At 39.9% G+C, this 23,672-nt stretch overlaps 1 protein-coding gene across 1 annotated transcript in view; it reads left to right on the top strand.

Moving 5' to 3' along the window:
* SVIL (supervillin) overlaps positions 1 to 23,672 on the top strand; it is a 266,016-nt gene that overhangs the window by 158,392 nt on the left and 83,952 nt on the right. Inside the window, exons 4-8 of the mRNA XM_081100660.1 lie at positions 1,040 to 1,097; positions 7,252 to 7,343; positions 15,374 to 15,431; positions 15,559 to 15,710; positions 20,408 to 21,080. Coding sequence (XP_080956786.1) covers positions 15,424 to 15,431; positions 15,559 to 15,710; positions 20,408 to 21,080 — 833 coding nt within the window. The 5' untranslated portion in view covers positions 1,040 to 1,097; positions 7,252 to 7,343; positions 15,374 to 15,423. The remainder of the gene's footprint in view (positions 1 to 1,039; positions 1,098 to 7,251; positions 7,344 to 15,373; positions 15,432 to 15,558; positions 15,711 to 20,407; positions 21,081 to 23,672) is intronic.

The raw sequence follows: 23,672 nt of genomic DNA on the forward strand, positions 1-23,672 counted from the left end.
CACAAATGCACTACTAGGAAGTGATTGGAAGAGTTCAAGTCTCAGATTCAGGAATTTCCTTCTATAATATTTGATAGCTTTTGAACTGAGTTCTCTTTTTAAAAAATATGTAACTAGGTATTTGTAAAACTCTGAGAAAACCCTACACGTTCAGTTGGCAGTGTTCTTTTCATTTTATTATGTTTCTCTAGTTGGTCAGACTTTCCAGATTCCAGGATTCTGGATGTATTGTGATGGATAATGATATGTCAGCATGTGGTGTATTCTGTACCTCCTTTTCCTCAGGCTTTTGACCCCAAATATTAACCAGTAAAAGGCACTTCCATAGGGGAAGGTTTCTGTAAGTGGCCACTTGTGGTTTTCTTGGTGGACAAATGGTTGCTATGCCAAAAGCTGTAAAACAGATTACTTGCCATTAGACTGGTTATAAATTTGTCTGCAACTGGTTTTGATTAACTGGTTCACTCGATATTTGTTTTGCTGCAAGGGATTGTTCCCAGCTGGCTTTACATCACATCCATTTTGTCTTCAAAAATAAATAAGTGGTTTATTTGATGTGTTGTTATTTTTTAAGTTTTAAAGAAGGCAATAAGAACATGACTAAAGCATCCCCCTGCTCTTTGCCCTCACCTCATGCAATCTTTAAGAGCATCTCAAATATATCAGACAGTAATGATTTTCAACATTTCTGGTTACTTTGGTCAACATTTTTAACTATATAATTCAATATTTAATTGCTCTGAGTTAGCCTTGTAGCTATATGAATTTAAATGATACCATTGAACTATGTCAGATTTTTTTACCCACAGATTATATTGACTTTCTTTCACTAGGAAAACTAGAAACCTTACTATGTAAAATGTATATTGTTGAATGTGATTCTTAGAAGGTGTCATTTTTTTAATTCATTATTCTTGTCTTGTTGATGGTTTCATTTTTCTTAAATTATATGTTCAAGAGGAGTTTGAAGAACTTTCTCATTATTTTTTTTAACTTACTGTATAGCTAACTCAATGTTACATTATTTCTTTACCCTTAGATTTCAACAAGGAAAACTTAAGCTTTATTGGATTCCCACATCAAAGGAAAGTTCCAAGGTAAAGTGGTCTTTGCCCAAGAAATTTTGTTTTGAAGATTTGTAATAGCTTTTAAAATTATCTCTTAAATTCCTAATTTACCCTTTTAAATGTTTGTCAATATGTTTTCTCTCCAGAGTTTGGTTTGTTAAAATATATGAAGCAAGCTAACTTAATAGTACATTGAGCCAGCAAAGATTATTTTTATGTATTTAATACTGTTTGTAGGAACTATTTACAGAACAGGATGTTGATGTTTCTGTAATTGCAAACTTGTAAAGAGCTGTTATCTTTTTTTTTCTCATATCTACCTCTAAGCACGGGTTGTCCTTTTGCAGTCTGTCCATCAAGTAAGCTTTTGCTTTTGCTTCTTTAAAAAAGGGCTTAGCTTTGTTTCTCCTCCTTTTCTCCCCTTTTTTTTTTCTTTCCCTCCTCCTCTCTCTCACCCCGTGCCTATCCATCCATTTGTCCACATGACATGGTGTTTCTCTTTTAACTTTTTTGCACTTCAGTTTCCTTGGCTGCAGGGTATTATGGGTGCTAATTTGATTTACCCAGTGTGCTACAACTCTGTGGTGCATCATCACAGATATCCTATATAATAAAAGGCTAATATGCAAATTGTTCCCACGGGTGGGAGTTTAACCAACCGGGAGTTAGACGTGCACTGACCACCAAGGGGCAGTGTGAAACATGGTGGGTGTCAGTGATGTGGCGCTGGCAGTGGAGGCACTGCTGGCCCTGGTGGGCCTCAACAAGAGCAGGAGTGTGGCGGGATGGTGGAGCAGGTGAACGGGTGGTGCCAGGCGAAGGCAGGTGTGAGCGGGGTCCCTGATCACCCCACTGGTCCACAGACAGCAATCAGCGGCAGCGGTAGGAGGCGGGGCCAGTGAGCGGGCGATACCAGGCCAAGGCGGGTACGAGCGGGGAGCCCCTAATCACCCTGCGTGTCACCCCACAGATTGGCCCTGATTGCCAGCCAGGCCTAAGGACCCTACCTGTGCATGAATTTCGTGCACTGGGCATCTAGTAAGATAATACAAAAATTAAAGTTTGTGCCAAACAAGATAGCTATATCTCAGGTCTTCTTAGATTACTGTTCCTAATAGATTTTGAGATTTTCATGTAAAGGCACAATGTTATTTATCCCTTACACAAAGGTATGGATCTCAGCCTACACTTCCTTATGCTAGAAGGACCCAAATCCATCTACACCTAACTCCACTCAGATGTTCTTATCCCTAATGTTTATGTTTGGCATTATTTCTTTACTTAAAAGGTTTGCATTTCAATAGCATTGGAATAAACAGTTGTCTGACTTCTGTCCGCATCAGGCTAAGCCTGGCTCTGCATTTGAAAATAGCAGAGTTGAACGTATGCACACACAAAAGGGGATAAAGGCTTGATGAATTTCATCCACATTTTAGTACCAGGTAAACTAGAGCAGTAATGAGTCAGGGTCATCTGGAAGGTTGTTTTATTTAACTCATGAAATCTTGCTTTTCTAATGCTTGACACAATTTCCCATATTTCTCATCTTTGCCATATTTTTAACAGGATCTAAGGCTGATGTTTTAGTTCATTCAGGCTTCTGTAATAAAACAGCATACACTGGGTAGCTTATAAGTAATAGAAATTTACTCCTTACAGTTCTGGAGGCTGAAAATCTGAAATCAGGGTGCCAGAATGGTGGGGTGAGGGCTGTCTTCTGGGTGCAGATTGCCAATTTCTAATGTCCTCACTTGGCAGAATAGTCAAAGGAGGTCGCTGGGTCTCATAACAGCACTGATCTTCATGAGGGCTCCATCCTCATGACCCAATCATCTTCCAAAGACCCCCACCTCCTAACATCACCATTTTGGGGGGCGTTAGGATTTCAACATATGAAGTTGAGCGAACCCAAACATTCAGACTATAGCAGCTTCATTCCCAAGATGACCCTAGCAGGTTGGTTTAGCTTTAATAGTGACTAAGAAAAATGAATAAATGGGAGGGGAGACAGGAAGATAGCGTTTATTCAAGGATAGGAAAAGCAGAAAATATGAAGGTCAGACACTTCTGTGGAGAGAAGCTCAGAGGGACATAGCTGTTCTGACATGGTGGGTATTATTTCATGTGTACCTGTGAAAATCATGGCCTCCTTGCCATGGTACTAAGTGTAAAATGAGCTGGAGATGCACGAACCTGCCTTCTTCAGAGAAGTCAAGTCAACCAGACACCAAAGGTGAAAATATTAGGCAATGGGTTTTGGATTCCCGTATCTTATCATTTAAACTTCATTAGAAGAATGAACAGATTGTGGGGGAAGTCTTTAACAGCGTGGGTGCTGAATGGTCAGTGTAAAAGTAGATCCCACATTTTGTAAAAGATAGAAGGTAGTAACAGCAGAGTATCCTGCTCTCACTTTAATAAAATTTCCCCTTGTTGCTACTGCTGGACATTTAAATAGGTTAATGGGACACATTAAATAAATGACCATGGAAGCTGGGGGCAGTCTCTTCTTAGATTATGGAAACAGAGAGAAGGGAGCAGACTGATAAAAAATAGTCATAAAGAGTGAGCAGTGATTCAGAGGAGATGAAGATAGATAAAAAAATGCAAATGGTGCCTCTTAATTTAGTTATTTTAGTTATATGTGGAGAAATGGTTTCATACTGAAATATGGGACCATTTGGTTGAGCTATGGCAACCCACCAAGGCCTACAGAAGTTGTCCAGGGAGAGACCCCTTCTCCCGGAGGGGATGAGTGATGAGGAGGACCATGGCCCTGAGCAGCATCAGGGGCTCAGTGCTTGAGTTAGTAATCATGTGAGTCCAGAAGGGGCCTAACAGTCACCGCTGCTCAGGAAAGTGAGAGGAGGAGGATGTTAAGGATCTTTTGGACAATCATGTTTCATCAGCCATTACATGATCAGAAAAATGACTCATTCACACATGATCCAGAACTTAGTGAAGACCATCATTAGTGTATCTTGCCTGCATTTTCACTGCTGACTATGCCCTTGGGTATAGAAAGTCCAGGGAAGAGACATGACTTTTTTCAAAACGTGGTTTCCTATTGACTTGAAGGGTCTTTCTTGATCACAGCTTTTGTGATGTGAGCCTGAGCCATACTTTCTAACCATTTCTCCTTATTCTTCCGATCTGCTCACCTGCTTCCTCAGAAGTTGTTGATCATTTAGTGGGAATAAGAGAGAGGTAACATAAGCAAGAACAACATGTAAAGACAAGCACAAGGATTCCAGTAATAAAAATTACCCTCAAGATGGAGACTTAAAAATAGAATAAGTTTATAAACCTATGCAAAGAATACTGATGTTTTCATTCATATATGCAAGGTAAACAAAGGTGATAAGGAGAGATGTTTTCCCAATCACATATTCTAAAGATGAAAGAAGGAAATAAAGAAAGGAAGGAAGGAAGTCTATCACTGATACTATTAAATATAGGCCCTTCTAATTCTCAATATTTAAAACTCTGTGTCCCTACCACATCAACATTGTATATAGTGTATACATAAAATACTTCAGAGTGAGTTTAGCATACATTGAAAGTATTTTATTGTAGTCATTCATTATTTCATTTATTCAGCATATACTTATTGACTTTAATAAAAATAAAACACTTGTAATATAGTCTACAAATAGGAAAATAGGATACAATTTAAGAGAATAACAGGTGCATAATGTAGATTCTGTGCTGGGTGGGACAGGCACTGCCTGGGTCAGGGGTTCTTCCTTGAGGAAAGAACTTTACACTGAGGCCCAGACCAGGAGAGGACTCAGCCAGGATGGAAGGAGAGGTTGGAGAAGAGGAAATTCGGGTCCAGGCAGCCTTTACAGTAAACCATGTTAAAGAGGCATGAGAGATGCTCCTGATAGTGCTTTGGTTTTCCATTGGTTTTTGACCAGCTGTGGAAGGCTGTACTTTTGATTGGTGCTGACATTATTTGTAGCTTGTTTAAGAGAGTAAGTGCATATGAAGCCAGGGGCTGACAGGTGATGACTTGTAAACTCTGTAAAAGTTCAGCAAAATGTTTAACTTGGGGGTGATTTCTTAGTCTTCATTAGTGGCTTTATTGAGCTTTTTGATAAGCAGAAAAAAAGGGGGGGAATAGAAATATATAGAAGTTTATTTTTGAAAATATGAGATAATATTTGTACCCCAAGGCCAATGGCTTAAGAAGCTGAATATTTCACGCATTGCATCATTTTGTTTTAATATAGATTTTTTCCCCCTGAGATTTTAGTTTCCCAAAGTATAGAACTTTATGAAGATATTTAAACAATATGTTAATCGATTAAAATAGCATGTCCTTCCTTAAGTGGGGCACATTTCTGCAATTATTTAATTTCTTAGGTTTATACTAAGTCATACATAGGAATAAAACACTGAAAGGAGTCGTTACTTCATTACAATTCACTATTTAGAAGTCAGTGCTAATCCTAAGTTTCTGATCTAAGCAGGTTTCCTGGGATCTTTTTTAAGCCTTTTGGATTGTGATTTATAAACACTGGTTAGTTTCAAGCCTTTTTATTAAATAATATAAATACATGACACTCCTATTTATGAACATAAGCCATACCACATTCTTAGGCAATAACCAAGGCTTCAGATGAACTTGGTTCTAGGAAGATGGGGTGATGCTCCATGCTGTGGATGGTGTGCAGGTTCCTTGACATTTAATTTCCATATCATACAAGTTATCCCTGTGTCCCACTTACCCAGTATGCACAGCACCCTCTCAGTCTGTTCTTGGGCTGTGCACCCTGTAGGACAGTACATGGGGAAGATGAGCTTTGCATTGAATGTGTTTTAAGACCAATTGTTCACCTCTCTGGAGGTGATTGTATCATTGGGGAATATTAGTTTTTTGTTTTCCTTCGTTTGTTTTCTTCCTGTGTGGCAGTAACTCCATCTTGCCCAACTCTAGGCACGTTCCAATGGAAGACTGTGGAGTTGTCCATATAACTGTCTTGGGGCTGCACTGCGCATAGTGTTAGAGCAGGAGCTAGAGTTACTAGTATATCTTATGTACTCTTCTTGCCAAATATGTGTTCTTGGGCAAGTCATTTACCAGTGTCCTAGTCGGTAAACCAAGGATGATAATTGTTCTGGTGGCATGCTGCAGCCAGCTCCAGTTCCTATCAGAGCCAGTGTGTGTCTCTTCCAATTTTTAGCTCTGCGAGTTCTATGGAGAGCCTGAAAATCGGCCATAGTGGGCGTATTTACACTGCCAGCTAATAAACAAAGCAGGTGCTTTTGGGGAGGAGGGAGGCAGGCACCCAAGAGGAAGGAGCCAGTTGTTAAACATTTATCAGACCAGCATTTAGTTCCTACCTCATAGCATGTTGTGACAGTAATTAAGGTAATACGTGGGATCTGCTTAGCACAGAAGGAAAGGACATAGTAAGTGCTCCATCCCTTTATTCTTCTTCCCTTTCATTTCCTCTTTTTTCTTCCCAGACACATTTTCATGAGGCTTTTAGACCTATTCACCATGCTTTGATCGCTTGGTTGTTGGAAGACATTTGTTACTTTAATATAATTTTAAAACAGGAAAGCATGTGAATCACTTAGACCAGTGGTCGGCAAACTCATTAGTCAACAGAGCCAAATATCAACAGTACTTCTTCAAAATAGACTCGCCCAGGCCGAAAACCGACTTCTGCGCATGGGCCACGAAGTTTCAATCGCACTGTATGCGCGCCGGCACGTGGTATTTTGTGGAAGAGCCACACTCAAAGGGCCAAAGAGCCGCATGTGGCTCGTGAGCCGCAGTTTGCCGACCACGGAGTCCTAGACAGATTGCTGATTTTCTGAGGAACAAAGTGTAGCACAGAAAGGTCAAGCAAATGATCCAAGCTGAAACAGCTAGTGGTGGCTCTAGATGAAGTGGTCAGGCTGAACGATGCTTTTACCACACTATGCCATGCTGCCTGCCTATGCGAATGAAATTATTTAGTTGTACAAAAAAATAATATTAACATAACTGTAAGTAAATGAAAAAAGTTACCAATTCCCCAAAATAAAACTTTTTACTTATAATCTATATTACACATTTAAGTATATATAACAGTAGCATAATTTTTATGTTCTACCTTTTTTTTTACTTTATGTCATATATCTTGATTTAAATTAAATTGCAACATTTTATTAATGGAGATGTTTTTAGCTTTCAGAAAGAGTTCTTGCTTGAAAATAAAGAACAACTTACTAACTGTGAAAGAAGAATCAATGCTAAACTTTTAATTGCACTTCCTAAAGGTAAGACTTTTTCTAAATAGTTGACCAGAATCCTGAGCATATAACTATTGTGTTATCTGGGTGTGTTTTTTTTTGAGAACTCTTAAACCTCCAGCATATATTCTCCTTTGTGTCCCTTTCTGCCTCATCTAAGAATTAACCTCGATTAACCTTTCCTCTTGCATTTTTAATCCTCACCTTACTATGTATTCTTTCCCTTGCATTTCAGGCATCCTCAAGTTTTCACTGGAGGCTGGGGGTCGGGGGTGGGGTGAGAAGGTTCCCTAGAATCAACCTTACCTTGTTCCTCTCTCCTAGCTTTCACCATCTCCTAAGGTGATAAGTTCTGCTCATATGCCCATTTCTTTTCAGTTCACACACCCCCTTCCTCCAGCCTGTTGACGTTTTCCAATGTTATGGCATTTACACTCAGTATCTTGTAGCTTCCCACTGGGCTACAACACTGCACCTGAGTTCAGACTATCTCCTCATTACCACTCTTCTTCCCCAAGTCGGCACTCGCATTTGTTGAATTCATATTTTCATTGGTAAAGATGCACATGCAGTAAAATATTTTCAACTGCTATTAGTTTTGCCTGTGAAGTGATATGAACATTACCTTATCTTTGTCTCTACCCACTGTAATACTAGCATGGGGTAGTACCAGCTTACAGACTGTCTTTTTCCTGAATGAACTATGTAACCCTTACTTCAGAAGAAACAGGTTTGGCACAAGATCAGATTATTTTTCTACTTAGGGAAAAAACGACCACCCACAAAATCAAGCCCAAAAGAAATTATCCCAGAAAAAAAATATTTTAATAGAAACTAAAAGTTTAAAAGGTTCACTGACATGCCCAAACTGGTTTGGCTCAGTGGATAGAGCAGGGGTGGGCAAACTTTTTGACTCGAGGGCCACAATGGGTTCTTAAACTGGACCGGAGGGCCGGAACAAAAGCATGGATGAAGTGTTTGTGTGAACTAATATAAATTCAAAGTAAACATCATTACATAAAAGGGTACGGTCTTTTTTTTTTTTTTAGTTTTATTCATTTCAAACTGGCCGGATCCGGCCCGCGGGCCGTAGTTTGCCCACGGCTGGGATAGAGCGTCAGCCTGCAGACTGAAGGGTCCCAGATTCGATTCTGGTCAAGGGCCATGTACCTTGGTTGTGGCCACATCCCCAGTAGGGGGTGTGTAGGAGGCAGCTGATCGATGTTTCTAACTCTCTATCCTTCTCCCTTCCTCTCTGTAAAAAAATCAATAAGATGTATTTTAAAAAATAATAAGAAGAAAATAAAATAAAAGGTTCGCTGACAAATTGAGGTATATTCTAAAGAATTGAATGGGTGATATGCCTAGACATAGTCTGGTAAAGGTGGATATTTGAAGGACCCAGGCCTGGTGGAGAACGCTTAAACAGGTCATTTTGTCAAGTACTTACAGAACTGGCAACTGAAATATAGGCTTAATTCTAATTTGCTCCAGAGGCCAACAATAAGATTGTGTAGAATTATAAGGAGGTAGATGAGATTTCATAAAAGGAGGAAAATTCTGGTAATTCATAGAACCGAGAGTGAAATGGTCTGCATTGTGATCTCATCAACTCTCCTCATTAAATCTACAAGGCAGGTCGTGACCATGTACTCAGGTAGGAGAGAGGCTGTGGAGGATTGTTATCTGGATGGGTGTGTGGACCAGGTATGGAATGGAAGGGTCCTTGCAATTTCTAAGACTTCGTTCGTGAAAGACAGAGAAACTCTATTTAATCTGAGCCAAATTTAAAATATATGAAGATAATCAGAACAAAGTAGAAGAATGAGCAGATTGATTTTAAAAATAGTTTAGAAGATTTGACTGATTAGGCAAAGTTCTATAGAGCAAAAGTCTTTTCTGTCTGTATGAAGGCTCCCTCTTCCTCTCTACCCCAGTTCCTTTTTTTTTAATACTATAGATATTAGGATTTGAAAAATTAAAAGCAATATGAAATGCTAAGTTCTTTATGTATAATAAAGTTTTAAAACACATAAGCTTAGTAACCAGTTTTATTAGAAATTTTATCACAATAAAAACATAATTTTCACACATCAGAGATTTATATTTCTAATTGACAAGCTCTCTAAAAGATGCTTAAAAGGTACCAGAGCCCTGCCTCCCTGAATTTTGCCTGAATTCCCACAGTTGTTTTTCACAACCTTTATGATGTGGGCTAGCATGGTAGGAAAGACCATGCATTACAGGAAAATTTTTCATTTCATCATCATGACAGATATGATAATGATTCTAATAGCTCTTGGCAATACAATGTTAAAAATAGGAATTAGGACTCTTAATGGCAGAGTTTTATATTTTTTTAGAAGTTTCTCTTCATTTAGTGAGGGTTTTTGCTTCTGTGAAACTAAGCATTAAATTGATCATTGAGTTTCCTCTCAGGGACTTCCTTTAACTGTGTCACCAACAGGTAATCAAGGGATTAAAAATCTTTACCTATATGAAGACTATAATATTAAAATAGATTTTCCATTTAATAATTATGAAATGCGCCAAATATATTACTCTACCTTTTTAATAGCTCCTCTGAGATATATTTTATATACCATTCAGCCCATCCATTTGAAGGAGGCTGTTTCAGTGGCATTCACAGGGCTGTACATCCATCCCACAGCCAGTTTTAGAACATTTTCTTCACCAAAAGAGCAACCCCACACTTCTTAGCCATCACCTTTTCCCCTTAACACTCTAATTTTGTAATTACTTATTTTATAAGCTGCTTGTCTTTACATTAGTGGCTTTCATCCAAGTGTAAAGTTAAAGTGCTTCCTCCTGGAGCAGAGGAATATTCTGGACCTGGCCTGTCCTCTTCAGCTGTCAAATGCAGTGTCAGGGAGATGAGTTCTTGGCAGTCCCCCTGCCACTTACAGGAAATCTTAGAAGATTTAAATTCTTTAGAAGATCTGTGTACTCAGGTTTGGAGGACTGAACTCCACAATAACTTTACCAGAAAGCCTGTTTCTTAGAGATAATGAAGAACTTAAGTTTCCCAAGAAAAGCACCTGGCAGACCTGAATATTGGTATTAAATATTATTACAAAGCAAACTAGGCAGTTAAATAATTTTATGTACCATTATAGCCCTGATATCAAATCCCCTCAAATTGTCTTACTTGGAAAATAACTGAAAAATTCCCATCAGAAATTACTAAAAATATAGACTCATAAATACATATTGTGTAAGCAAGGGCAGCAAACTAAAAAGTGGGTATGATAAAGGGATAATTTAGTACATGTCAAAGTCTTAATGTCTTTGAAAGCAAAGTAGAAAATTTATTACAACAGAAGATAGATCAGCTGTGCTTGTTTATATGTGGATTACTATTAATCACTATTACCATTTCCTGAACCATTTATGAATTGTATACATTATGACACAGCATAAATCAATTGAATTCTGGCTGAGTAATTGAATTTTTAAAGCATTCTTATTCCTTATTTTTAGGAAATATAAAGTATTTAGAGATACAGGGTCATCATGCTGTAACTTACTCTTAAATTGTTTATAAAAATGGATATGTAAATATGTGTGCATGTGTTTTATATACTACAAGTATACATATGAAGAGAGAAAAAAGGATAAAAGTAAACCAAATATAGTGAAATGTTAGCATATTATGATGTCTCTTAACTTTACTGTAAATCTGAAATTATATAAAAATGTTAATCCTCATCCAAGAATATGTTTTAATTGATTTTTAGAGAGAGAGGAAGGGTGAGAGAGGCGGGGGAGAGAGAAACATCAATTGATCAGTTGCCTCCTATACGTGTCCTGACCAAGGATCGAGCCTGCAACTTAGGTATGTATTCTGACCAGGAATCAAACCCATCACCTTTTGGTGTATGGGTTGATGCTCCAACCAAGTCATCTGGCCAGGGCTGAAAGTTTTAAAGGAAAGAAACTTCTTTTGATAGACCATGAACAATAATAAACTATAATCAAGACTATTAGGTAGAAGATAGCTGTGGTAAAACTGTAGGTAGTATCTATAAATGAAACAGTGGACTGACAACATTAGATTCCTACAGCAAGGGAAACTATTATAATTTCCTAGTATTAGCTTTTTTCCAGTGTTTGTGATAAGCTTGACCAGATTTTAGTGGACTTGAGGAGGACTACAAGTCCCCATATGAGGTGTTTGTTTTCTTCCTGGAAAGGGATGATAAAGAACACATCACCGATTCAAATAAAGCCTCATTCTCTTTTATGAAACTGAGGTCTTTTTCCATGGGATAGATATATTAGAATAATTATATTACATATTAGAGGCCCGGTGCACGGAATTCGTGCACAGGTAGGGTCCCTAGGCCTGGCCAGTGATCAGGGCTGATTGGGGCCTTCTGGCTGCCAGCTGGGGCCTTCCTTTGTTTCGTGCTGCCCCCTGGTGGTCAGTGCACATCATAGCGAGTGATTGATCTCCTGGTCTCTCAGTCGAACTCCAGAGGGGACACTTTGCATATTAGCCTTTTATATATATAGATTGTTTTACTGATTTTACTTTTAAATTATAGACTTGGGGAAAGGAAGCCAAACTCAAGGTATCTATTACTTCTTTTTGTCTTCCACATTATCCCTTTCTTCTCTAATCTCATGTCTATAAGAATGAGGCAAATCTTGATAATTAAAAATATATTTGTAAGAAAGAACAGATTGAGAGCTGATTTATTTGCTGGTGGATTTTTTTTATTTTTCTAATATACTTACTGTAGATTTTCACTAAAATCAATAAGCTCACTGATACATTTAAAGTATAGTTTATGACCTCATTGCATTTCTCAGTATATGATCAGAGAGGACGATAAGATTTTAGGCTAGAAATGGTTTTGAGTTTGAATCTAGGCTTGACTGAAAAGAGTGCAGTGATGGGCTAGTGGTGCCTGTCATTAGTATACCCTATGGCAGTGATGGTGAACCTGTGACACACGTGTCAGAGGTGACACGCAAACTCATTTTTTTGGTTGATTTTTCTTTGTTAAATGGCATTTAAATATATAAAATAAATATCAAAAATATGTCTTTGTTCTACTATGGTTGCAAATATCAAAAAATTTCTATATGTGACACGGCACCAGAGTTAAGTTAGGGTTTCTCAAAATGCTGACACGCTGAGCTCAAAAGGTTCGCCATCACTGCCCTATGGCATATTCTCAAGAACAGACTGCCTTTTGGAAATCTCTGGGCTGAGTTCAATGATTCTCAATCCAGGACAGAATCATTTCAAGGGGGGCTTGGCAAACTCATGGGAACATTTTTGAGTCACAACAACTGGAGATGATTTGGCATTTAGTAGGAGAAACATGGCTACTCACCATCCTGTAGTTCAAGGCAACAAAGAAATTGCCCATTCAAAAGGCCATAGTGATCTGTGATCTACTCCAGAGCCAGCCTCTGTGAGTCTGTGACCCTGATGCAGTGCAACTGTATGTCTGCTTAATGCTATCCCGAGACTTCGTATGCCTAGCAGTGAATGGCTAGCAGGGGACAGTGTTCACTGCTGGGTTGCCCAGCCTGTTTTGTTCAGAACACACAGAGATCCTAATGGACAGTAGGATAACTTGGCTTACCTGCCCTGTCCCTCTCTTTCCTCTCACTGCCCCAGACTTCTTGGGCTTTAGTTTCTGTGATGCACTATATTCTGACCATCATTTAGCTTGCCCCCTTCTCACAGTATCTTAGTCCTTATAGAATACGGAAACAGAGTGGTAATGGTAGTAGGAAAAGTATAGTTTTGTTATGGGTGGGACATTTGCATAGTCTCACAGCCAGTAGATTTTTCCTTCTAGAATAAATAATATTAGGAAACAGCTTGTTGTTTAGCTTTCTCACTATACTGCTGAAGTTACTTTTTTTCTTTAGTTGCATATTTATAGGAGAAATTAAAAATTTAATGACTTAAAAGTGACTTTCACAATCTTAATTTAGGACAAAAATCATATGTCTTAACTTTTCCCAATGGAAGTTATATGCCACTCTATGTGTGTGTTATAGTAATATTTTATCCTTACCTTGTCATATGCATTTTGACTGCTATAACAAAAATACCATAAACTGGGTGGCCTACAAACAGCAACATTTTACTTGTCACTGTGCCAGAGGCTGGAAGGCCATATCAGGGTGCCAGCATGGTCAGGTTCTGATGAGGACCTTCTTCTGGGTTGCAGACAGACACCCTTTGGTTGTATCCTTTATGGTGGAAGGCAAGAGGGAGCTCTGTGAGGCCTCTTCTGTGAGAGCACTAATTCTAATCGTGAGGCCAGAGCCCAAGCTCTTCCAAAGGTCCCGCCTCCGAATACCGTCACTTTGGAGAGCAGGATTTCAACATATGAATTTGGGAGGCGGGGGGTATAAACTTTCAGACCATAACATACCTTAGTTGAAGTAGTTTGGGGGGGAAAAAGGTAAGTGGCATGTGCATGTCATTATGCTACTCAGGACCCTATAACCTTACTCGATTTCTCAATTAGGGTTTTGAGGCATAGGCATAAGGCATACCTTTCAGAGCACTTGGAATTTGGTTTCAATAGCTTCTTGAGCAGTCTTCTAAAAAAAATGCAGCTCCATTCTCCACTTTGGGGATTTAAATAAATAATGGATACTCTTTCGTTTATATCATCTCACTAGAGTTAATTTGTTAACTGGGGAGCCATTGTTAGCCAAGCTTCCCGCAAAGGCAGCAGGGTGGATGCCCCATTATCATTATACCCTTGTCTTCTAAGTAGGACCATAATTGACATTGCAGGTCAAGCACATTTCTGCCTCTAGCTACTGTGGTTCCTGGGAAGGCCAAGTGAGAGAGAGACTCTTTTGAAGCCAACAATCTTAACAAAAGTCAACCTAACTTAAATCTTAAGGTGCTTATCATTTAAAAATCAATTAAAAAAAAACAAGGTTTGTATCTCTGAACACAAAGGGTAGTATAAAAGCCGTGTGTGTGTGTGTGTGTGTGTGTGTGTGTGTGTGTGGTTTTGACTCATTACTAAAAATGATCACTTTGAAAAAAAAACCACACATGTAGAATTGAAGCAGTTGAAAATTAACTCAGTCTTTAAAACGTTTGTGGGTCCTGGGGACTGTCAGTGACCCCTCTCTCTACCCCGTCCTGAGCCCTCCATAGGAACCACTCAGATGAACCTTCATGAATTCCTGTGATTGAGGAGGAGGCCAGAAGAAAGACCTTTATTCTCCACAAAATTGGGCTATTTCTCCAAAGAAACAATTATTTGGCATCTTAGTAATATCTTTGTAGTTAGTATCACATGAGATCCTTGCAGCATCAGCAGAACAGTCATCGGGTCATCCAGTGTTGTTAGGAAAGTTACAGTAATCACTTTGTCCATCATGTACCTAAATTATAGCGAAGAAGCGCATGTTAACATTTCCTCCCAGTGAAAGCCTGTGGGAGGGGCTGAGGCTGTGTTAATGTACATGACACGTGGGCACTGCTGGAAACACAACTAGGTAGTGACAGATATTTACAGGTTAAAAGATAGGGTGAAATAGGAGTGAAGAGTCTTGGCTGTTATAGTTTGCTGATGGGGTGGCGGTAGGGTGGGGCATAGTATTAATCTCTACTGTTGCAAATGTCAATGAAAAGCTAAAAATATTTCCTAAATCTAATAACAACTAAAAATAGTTACTGAGATTTTTGTTTGCTAGGGAGATCTTATTGGTTAGGCCTCCTCTGACTCCCCTGAATGAAATACATCTTGCTGTTGTCATCTGTCCCTTACTCTTATGGTTTTACTTCTTAACCCATCCTGTGTGTGTGTGTGGGGGGGGGGGGTGTGTATTTATTTATGTGTACGCTCTCATTTGATACCTGCCTGCCTCACTAGAAGACAACCTCCAGGAAAGCAGGATCTGTGTCATTTTGTGTGTCACTGTTTCGTGGGGAGCCAAGAGCAGAAATAGGAGTTCAATAAATATATGTTGCATGAATGAGTAAAATGAGTGGATGACTGATAAATGCTGGACTACTTTATTCTTTTATTTTGTTTTAGTTGCAGATTTAAGAAAAATCTTTGAACCAGAGAGGAAAGAATTTTTAAAAATGAAAAGGTAAGTTATATATTGTATGTAATTTGCAAGTAGAAGAGCTTGGCAAAGCAGTATTCAGTTTTCCCTTAGAGTTGATTTCCATTGTTTTTTTATTCTGTTTTGTTTTGTTTTTTTGTGTTTTGTGCAGAAAAGAAAGAATTGCCAGGCGCTTAGAAGGAATTGAAACGGACACCCAGCCCATCCTCTTGCAGAGTTGCACAGGGTTAGTGACTCACCGGCTGCTGGAGGAAGACACGCCCAGATACATGCGAGCCACAGACCCAGCCAGCCCCCACACCGGTGAGCATCCCTGGTGGCCATCATCAGGCAGGCTGCTCCAGCATAGCCTTTTTGTCTAATGGGATTGGAAAGTGAGATACTCTAAAAAAATTAATTGTGTAGGTGTACTTATTATTACACATACTTGTTAAAAACATCAACAACACATTTATGTCCGCCCCCACAGGACTGGTTGAGGGCAGCTCCTGTGTTGAGCGTCTGTCCCCTGGTGGTCAGTGCGTGTCATAGCAACTGGTCATTCCACCTGTCATTCCGTTGTTTGGTCGATTTGCATATTTGAGTTCTATTATATAGGATGGTTTCTGGTTTCTCCCCCAGAAAGGGGTGTTGGTCTCACTGCATAATGTTATTGGTTTGCATATCTCTATAGTTCCTGATCTTTTATGGCAAGAAAAGTAGAGAACTAAGATTTTAAAAATTACATACACGAAAAATCAAAAATAGAGTACCCAGTTTATAGCCAGAAATAAACCCTCTTGTATAAAAGGTTAAGCTATCTATAATAATAAAAGTGTAATAAGCAAATTAGACTGGACATTTTTCCTGAGGAAGTCAGGGCTATGAGGGAAGCCCGATCCCTGGTGCTGGCCGGCAGCCAGAGGCAAGCCTGGATCCCGAGTGCCTGCCAACGGCCGGAGGGAAGTCTGGTTCCCTGGTGCTGGAGGGAAGCCTGGGTCCCAGGTGCCAGAGGGAAGCCGGTTCCGGCAGCTGGGTGAAGGAAGGCATGAATTTTGTGCATCGGGCCTCTAGACTGTATAATAAAAGCCTAAGCAACCATTATGGCAGAACTACCAGAATGACCAGTCACTATGTTGCACACTGACCACCAGAGGGCAATGCTAAATGCAGGAAATGCCCCCGGGTAGTCAGTGTGCTCCCATGAGGGGAGTGCTGCTCAGGCAGAAGCCAGGCTCACAGCTGGCAAGCGCAATGGCGGTGGTGGGAGCCTCTCCCGCCCCATGGCAGCACTAAGGAGCAGTGAGCAGGCAGGCATTCCCCGAGGGGTCATGGACAGCGAGAGGGCGCAGGGCGGGCTGAGGATCCTCCCCTTAGTGCAAGAATCTCATGCACCGGACCTCTAGTGTATTATAAAATCATTTAAGCATCACATGTTAGTGAGAAAAGGAAGAGTTATTCAATAAATTGGTCTTGGAAAAATGGGTTCTTGTGGGGTGGAGAAGGAAACATATTTCTCTTCTCACTTCACACTAAACATAAAAGTAAGTTCCAATTAATTACATGATTAATTTAAATAAAATAAAAAACATGAAAATGTAGGTGAATAGATAATTTAAGTTGAATTGAGAAGGACTTTCAGAACACAGAAACAGCTGTGGAAATCACAAATGACCAGGTAATGGACTTGACTACATAACTATTAAATCTTACAAGTAGACTTAACAAGAAAGTTAAACAAGCAAGTTTGAAAATATTTATAAGATAAAGACTCATGTTCTTCCTATAAACATTGACACAAACCAATAAAAATGACACTATGAATTAATAGAATACAGAGCAATAAGCTTGACCAGGTATTTCAGAGAAGAATAAGATAAGACAAATGTCTAGTAATCAATAGAAAAATGTGTTTATTCTCTTTTTCAAGTAATCAAAGGAAATTTTAAAAATTAGCCCTCAATGTTTATAAGAAGAGAGGATATAGTGCAGATTCAAGAGTAAATTGATGTGGACTTTATAGAAATTAATTTGACAGTCTAACATGTATATTAAAATGATGTTGCTGAAACCGGTTTGGCTCAGTGGATAGAGCGTTGGCCTTCGGACTGAAAGGTCCCTGGTTCAATTCCGGTCAAAGGCATGTACCTGGGTTGCAGGCACATCCCCAGTAGGGGGTGTGCAGGAGGCAGCTGATCGATGTTTCTCTCTCATCGATGTTTCTAACTCTCTATCTCTCTCCCTTCCTCTCTGTAAAAAATCAATAAAATATATTTAAAAAAAAAGATGTTGCAGCCACTGTTGAAAACAGTATGGAGTTTCCTCAAAAAATTAAAAATGGAACTGCCATTTGACTCAGTAATACCACTTCTAGAAATATATCCCAAGAAATCAGAAACACCAATCAGAAAGGATATATGCACCCCTATCTTCATAGCAGCATAATTTACAATAGCTAAGATTTGGAAACAGCCCTAGTGACCATCAGCAGATGAGTGGATTAAAAAACGGTGGTACATGCCCTAACCAGTTTGGCTCAGTGGATAGAGTGGCAGTCTGCGGACTGAAGGGTCCCAGGTTCGATTCCGGTCAGGGGCATGTACCTTGGTTGTGGGCACATCCCCAGTAGGGAGTTTGCAGGAGGAAGCTGATCGATGTTTCTCTCTCATCGATGTTTCTAACTCTCTATCCCTCTCCCTTCCTCTGTGTAAAAAAAATCAATAAAAATATATTTTTTAAAAAACCCAAAACCGGTGGTACATCTATACAATGGAATACTATGCTGCCATAAAAAAGAAAGAACTCTTACCATTTGCAACAGCATGGATGAACCTGGAGAGCATTATGCTAAGTGAAATAAGCCAGTCGGAGAAAGATAAATATCACATGATCTCACTCATTTGTGGAGTATAATGAACAACATAAACTGATGAACAAAAATAGAGCCAGACACACAGAAGCATTGAACAGACTGCTAAACCTCAGGGGGAAGACAGGGGAGGGGGTTTGGGGGTAAGAGATCAACCAAAGAACTTATATGTGTGCTTATGAGCATAACCAATGGACACAGACAGTAGAGGGGTGAGGGCATATGCTAGGGGGTGGGAGTAGCTGGGAAGAGGTCAATGGGGGGAAAAAGAGACATATGTAATACTTTAAACAATAAAGAATTTTTTAAAAAAAGAGTGAAGGCAAAAAATATATGTACGTCCTGATAAAGCAATTTTACAGGTCTGTTGAGATAGTAATTAAGAAAATCAGACTGATTAAAAGATAGAAACAACTTAAATGCTCAGTAATAGAAAAAGGGTTAAATTAATGATGCATGCCTATTGGATAGAATATTACGAACCCTTAAAAGAATGATGTCTTCAAAATAAGAGTTCCAAGTATAGAAAATGTTTTATTTTTTTTTAAATTTTTTTAAAATATATTTTATTGATTTTTTTACAGAGAGGAAGAGAGAGAGAGAGTTAGAAACATCGATAAGAGAGAAACATCGATCAGCTGCCTCCTGCACATCCCCCACTGGGGAAGTGCCCGCAACCCAGGTACATGCCCTTGACCGGAATTGAACCCGGGACCTTTCAGTCTGCAGGCTGACACTCTATCCACTGAGCCAAACCGGTTTTAGCAGAAAATGCTTTATATAGAACATGGATATTATATAAAAATGATTCTATATAGAAAAAAGAAATCCTATATAATAAAGAGGTAATATGCAAATTGACCCTCATGCCCTTACAAGATAGCTGCCTACGACCAGGCCAGCAGGGGGTTAGTGAGGGACGATCAAATGATTGAACAAGCAGGCTCCGTGGGGTGACCAGGCCAGCGGGGGGGCCATCAGGGGCAACCAGGCCAGCAAGGGGGGGGCAGTTGGGAGTGACCAGGCCAGCAGGTGGGGCAGTTGGGGGTGACCAGGCTGGCAGGGGGGCAGTAAGAGATGACCAGGCTGGCGGAGGGGGGGGAGTGAGGGGCAACTAGACTGGCGGGGGGGGGGGCGTCAGTTAGGGGCAACCAGGCTGGCAGAGGGGGGAAGTTGGGGGCAACCTGGCCGGCAGCAAGGGGCAGTTAGGGGTGAACAGGCCAGCGGGGGGGGGGGGGCAGTCAGGGGTGATCAGGCCGGCACGCAGAGGCAGTGAGGGGCGATCAGGCCGGCGGGGGGTGGGGGGGACGGGGCAGTTAGGGGCAACCAGGCAGGCAGGCAGGTGAGCGATTAGGAGCCAGCGGTCCAGGATTGTGAGAGGGCAGTCTGACATCCCCCGAGGGGGTCCTGGATTGGAGAGGGTGCAGGCTGGGCTGAGGGAACCCACCCCACCCCCCGCACAAATTTCATGCTGGGCCTCTAGTCAATTATATAAAAGACTAGAAGGACTAAATAGAAATATTTGGTAAATTACTAATTTATTTATTGTTGATTATTATAAATTAGTGATTACTGATGATTTGGGCTTTTACCTTCCTATGTTTTCATGGTAGACATTTTATATGTCAAGCATGTGTGCTACAATTGGAAAAATTCACTTCTATTTTAAAAAAAACCTGGTGAATACTGACATGGGCCATTATTGTTATGGTTACTCTCAGATCCTATGAAACCACAATCCCTCACTTGTCAGATTACAGCAGTTCAAATATCTATCATCTTTTTCTAGCGGGCTCTGAACTCATCCTCTGGTCTCACACATGAAATATTAAACTCAGAAACAAAAAACAGTATATTAGTAAGAGGATATAAGCCCTGGGCAAGGACTGAAGAGCCCTCAGGAATGACGCACTGAGCTTTAGTTCAGCCCTTGCTTTACATGACTTGCTGATAGAACATTCCCAGCCTTTGTGTATTTCACTGCAGATCTCAGACCTCCAACATCCCAGGTAACCATTTAGCTGACTACACCTGTGTGAGAAACTGGTCCTTCAAAGCCTATGTGCTCAAGTGTGTTTTATGTACATAACAGAGTAGAGTAAATATATCTTTACTTAAATTTATATTTATTATTCATGTGATGTTCTTGTAGGCCGATCAAATGAAGAGGAAGAAACTTCTGATTCTTCTTTAGAAAAGCAGACTCAACCTAAACACTGCACAGAAACCTCAGGTATCCATGGTGACTCATCTTACAGTTCAGGTATGGACACCCAGGGTCTTGAGTCCAAAGCTGAAAGGATTGCAAGGTACAAAGCGGAGAGGAGACGGCAACTGGCAGAAAAATATGGGCTAGCTCTGGATTCTGAAGCAGACTCCGAATCTTTGTCTCGATATACCAAGTCCAGGAGGGAGCCAGATGCTGTTGAGAAAAGGGGAGGAAAAAGTGACAGGCCGGCTGAGTCAAGCAAAGATTTCAGTTCTCTGTACTCCAGCACTGAGATCCCAAGGCTCAAGACCTGTGTGGCTGAATCCCAGGACTATGCCCTCCATGCCAGGGACGGTGTTTCCAACACAGAGGTGCTGCTAAACATGGAAAACCAAAGACGAGGTCAAGAGCTGAATGCCACTGGGCAGCAGGCCCTGGACCTGCCCCCAACAGTTGAGAGTTCCTCATCCTTCCAGTTTTGCGGGCAAGACTGCTCCTTCAGTGAGGTGCCAAAGTCCCCAAAGCAAATGCACAGCATGCCCCTCTCTTCACCTGGGCAGCCAGCATCCCCAAGCCACTCTGGTGACCCGCCACTCCCCGCTGAAGCTCGATCAAGGTAAGCATTCAGCCCTACTGACCACTTGTCTTCCCATGTCCTGAAAGGTCTTATAGTCTGGGTATTTCTGGCATTATTTGGAATCTGGGCTCATATATATGATGTTTTAATTTTCACAATATCAAAACAGGTTCTACCAAAGCAGGAAGCCTTTTTATTTTTATTATTTTTTAACAGTAAACTAAACAGGTGCCATGGGAGCACTTTCATGGAAGCCTTGTTTTAGGGCTTTTCTTTTTACTGGTTCTCACTGCCTTTTAATGTTCTCTTTTTCTTTTATTTGTTTTTCTGTAATCATACCCAAGACTTTTTGGTGATTGCTTTTGTTGTCATTTAAAATCCCAAAGCAGAAAGACCACCACTAACCAGTGGAAGGATTTTGGTTTAGCACAGTGGTTGAAACTCATTAGTCAACAGAGCCAAATATCAACAGTACAACGATTGAAATTTCTTTTGAGAGCCAATTTTTTTAAACTTAAACTATATAGGTAGTACATTGTTATTAACTTAATTAGGGTACTCCTAAGGCTTAGGAAGAGCCACACTCAAGGGGCCAAAGAGCCGCATGTGGCTCGCAAGCCGCAGTTTGCCGACTGCGGATTTAGAGTATGAGGTGTGACTACAGTATATAATGACTATAACTATAACATGTAGTTATGTGATTATATCAACACACTAAGAATACTGTTGTTTGTAAGAATGCCTTTTTAAAAAGATCAACTATTAAGAGAAATCACTGTGTAATAAGATCAACCAGAGACAAAAACAGCTCTCATTTGGAAAAAATCAGAAAAGGCATGAAATCAGAAAGTCAAATACCAGAAGAGAGTATATATTTTAAAATTTAAATTTCTGGGTTAAATATTTAGATTTGAATTTAAAAAGTGTGGTGACCATCTTTAAAATGTAATTTACTTAAACATTCTACTTTAAGGTTTGAGGTAATTGTCTAGGTCAGTGGTTGGCAAACTGCGGCTCGCGAGCCACATGCGGCTCTTGTGGCTCTTCCACCAAATACCACGTGTGGGCGCGCATGTACAGTGCGATTGAAACTTCGTGGCCCATGTGCAGAAGTCGGTATTATGTGGAAGAGCCACACTTAAGGGGCCAAAGAGCCGCATGTGGCTCGCAAGCCGCAGTTTGCTGACCACTGGTCTAGGACTCTGGGTCAACTAGGTCTCTAAATAAACTCAGAAGTGTATTTTTTTAGCTCAAGCAGGCATTAGCTTCACAGGTGAATTGAGGAGGGATGAAAACCTAAGGTCAAGCAAATTTACTCTGAAGAAAAAAAAAGTGGGAAGATACTTCTATTTATTTTATATAAGGACAGAGTAGTAAATGTGATAATTTTTAAGGAGTGGTAATACATCTAAAGCAGATCATTTTAATTCTTAAAGTTTATTGGTCCAAAGGTCTGTCTTTACTCACTTGCTCATCCACACTGAAATATTTAGAGACATCAGCTTCTAAGATAGTTAAATACTATAGATCCTGAGATTGTATTTTGAGGGCATTTGTTCAGCCTTTGGACTTTACTTGAAATTTAGGGACTGTGACCGGTTGTCTTTTATTTTGAAAAGAAAGCCTGGTGTTTGGGAAATTTGCATTGCATAGTAGAAACAGTGTTCTTGGCTTAATTAATTTCTATCAAAGAAAAATTTTCATGTGCTCTGTGAGAAGGACAAAGAAACCGCACATTCCAATTTAGGAAGAGAGATTTACAATGAACTGGTTTTAAAAAAAAATAATGGGGAATCTAATTTCTGGTTGCCATATTATGAAAACTGTTTAAGATGTTATCACAGTATATAGGTTAGTCATCTTGATCATATATAATAGATTCTTGGCGAAATTTTGAATCAGTTGTAATGATAATTAAAACTTAGTTGAGTATTTCAGGGAAAAAGATAGGATAATTAATAGTTTTGTGTGAGTTAAAATCTTAATATTCAAAATGTTATATAACTTAAAATCTTGAGTTATTTCTTTCTAGGTTATTTCAAGAGCAATATTACCTAGAAGTTTCCTAAGCCTAGTCTTAGCCTCACGTTGCCTTACCAGAAAGAAAGACTTAAAAAAACTAAGAAATTGTAAAGGAGCCCTAACCGGTTTGGCTCGGTGGATAGAGCGTCGGCCTGCGGACTGAGGGGTCCCAGGTTCGATTCCGGTCAGGAGCATGTACTTGGTTGCGGGCTCATCCCCAGTGGGGCGTGTGCAGGAGGCAGCTGAATCAATGTTTCTCTCTCATTGATGTTTCTAACTCTCTATACCTCTACCTTTCTCTCTGTAAAAAATCAATAAAATGTATTTTTTTAAAAAAAGAAAGAAATTGTAAAGGAGTTCTTGAGGAAGTACATGCTTTATTTTATTAAATCATTCAAGGTATACAATTCTATGACTTATAGGCAAAGAAACACAAATCATTTCACACTCAAGGGGCCAAAGAGCCGCATGTGGCTCGCGAGCCGCAGTTTGCCAACCACTGATCTATCTATCTTTACATTAAAAACAATGCAAAAGAGCCCTAGCTGGTTTTGCTCAGTGGATAGTGTCAGCCACGGGCTAAAGGGTCCCAAGGCATGTGTGGAAGGC

This window comes from Myotis nattereri (assembly GCF_964212035.1).
Source record: "Myotis nattereri genome assembly, chromosome: 1".
NCBI classification, from domain to species: domain Eukaryota; kingdom Metazoa; phylum Chordata; class Mammalia; order Chiroptera; family Vespertilionidae; genus Myotis; species Myotis nattereri.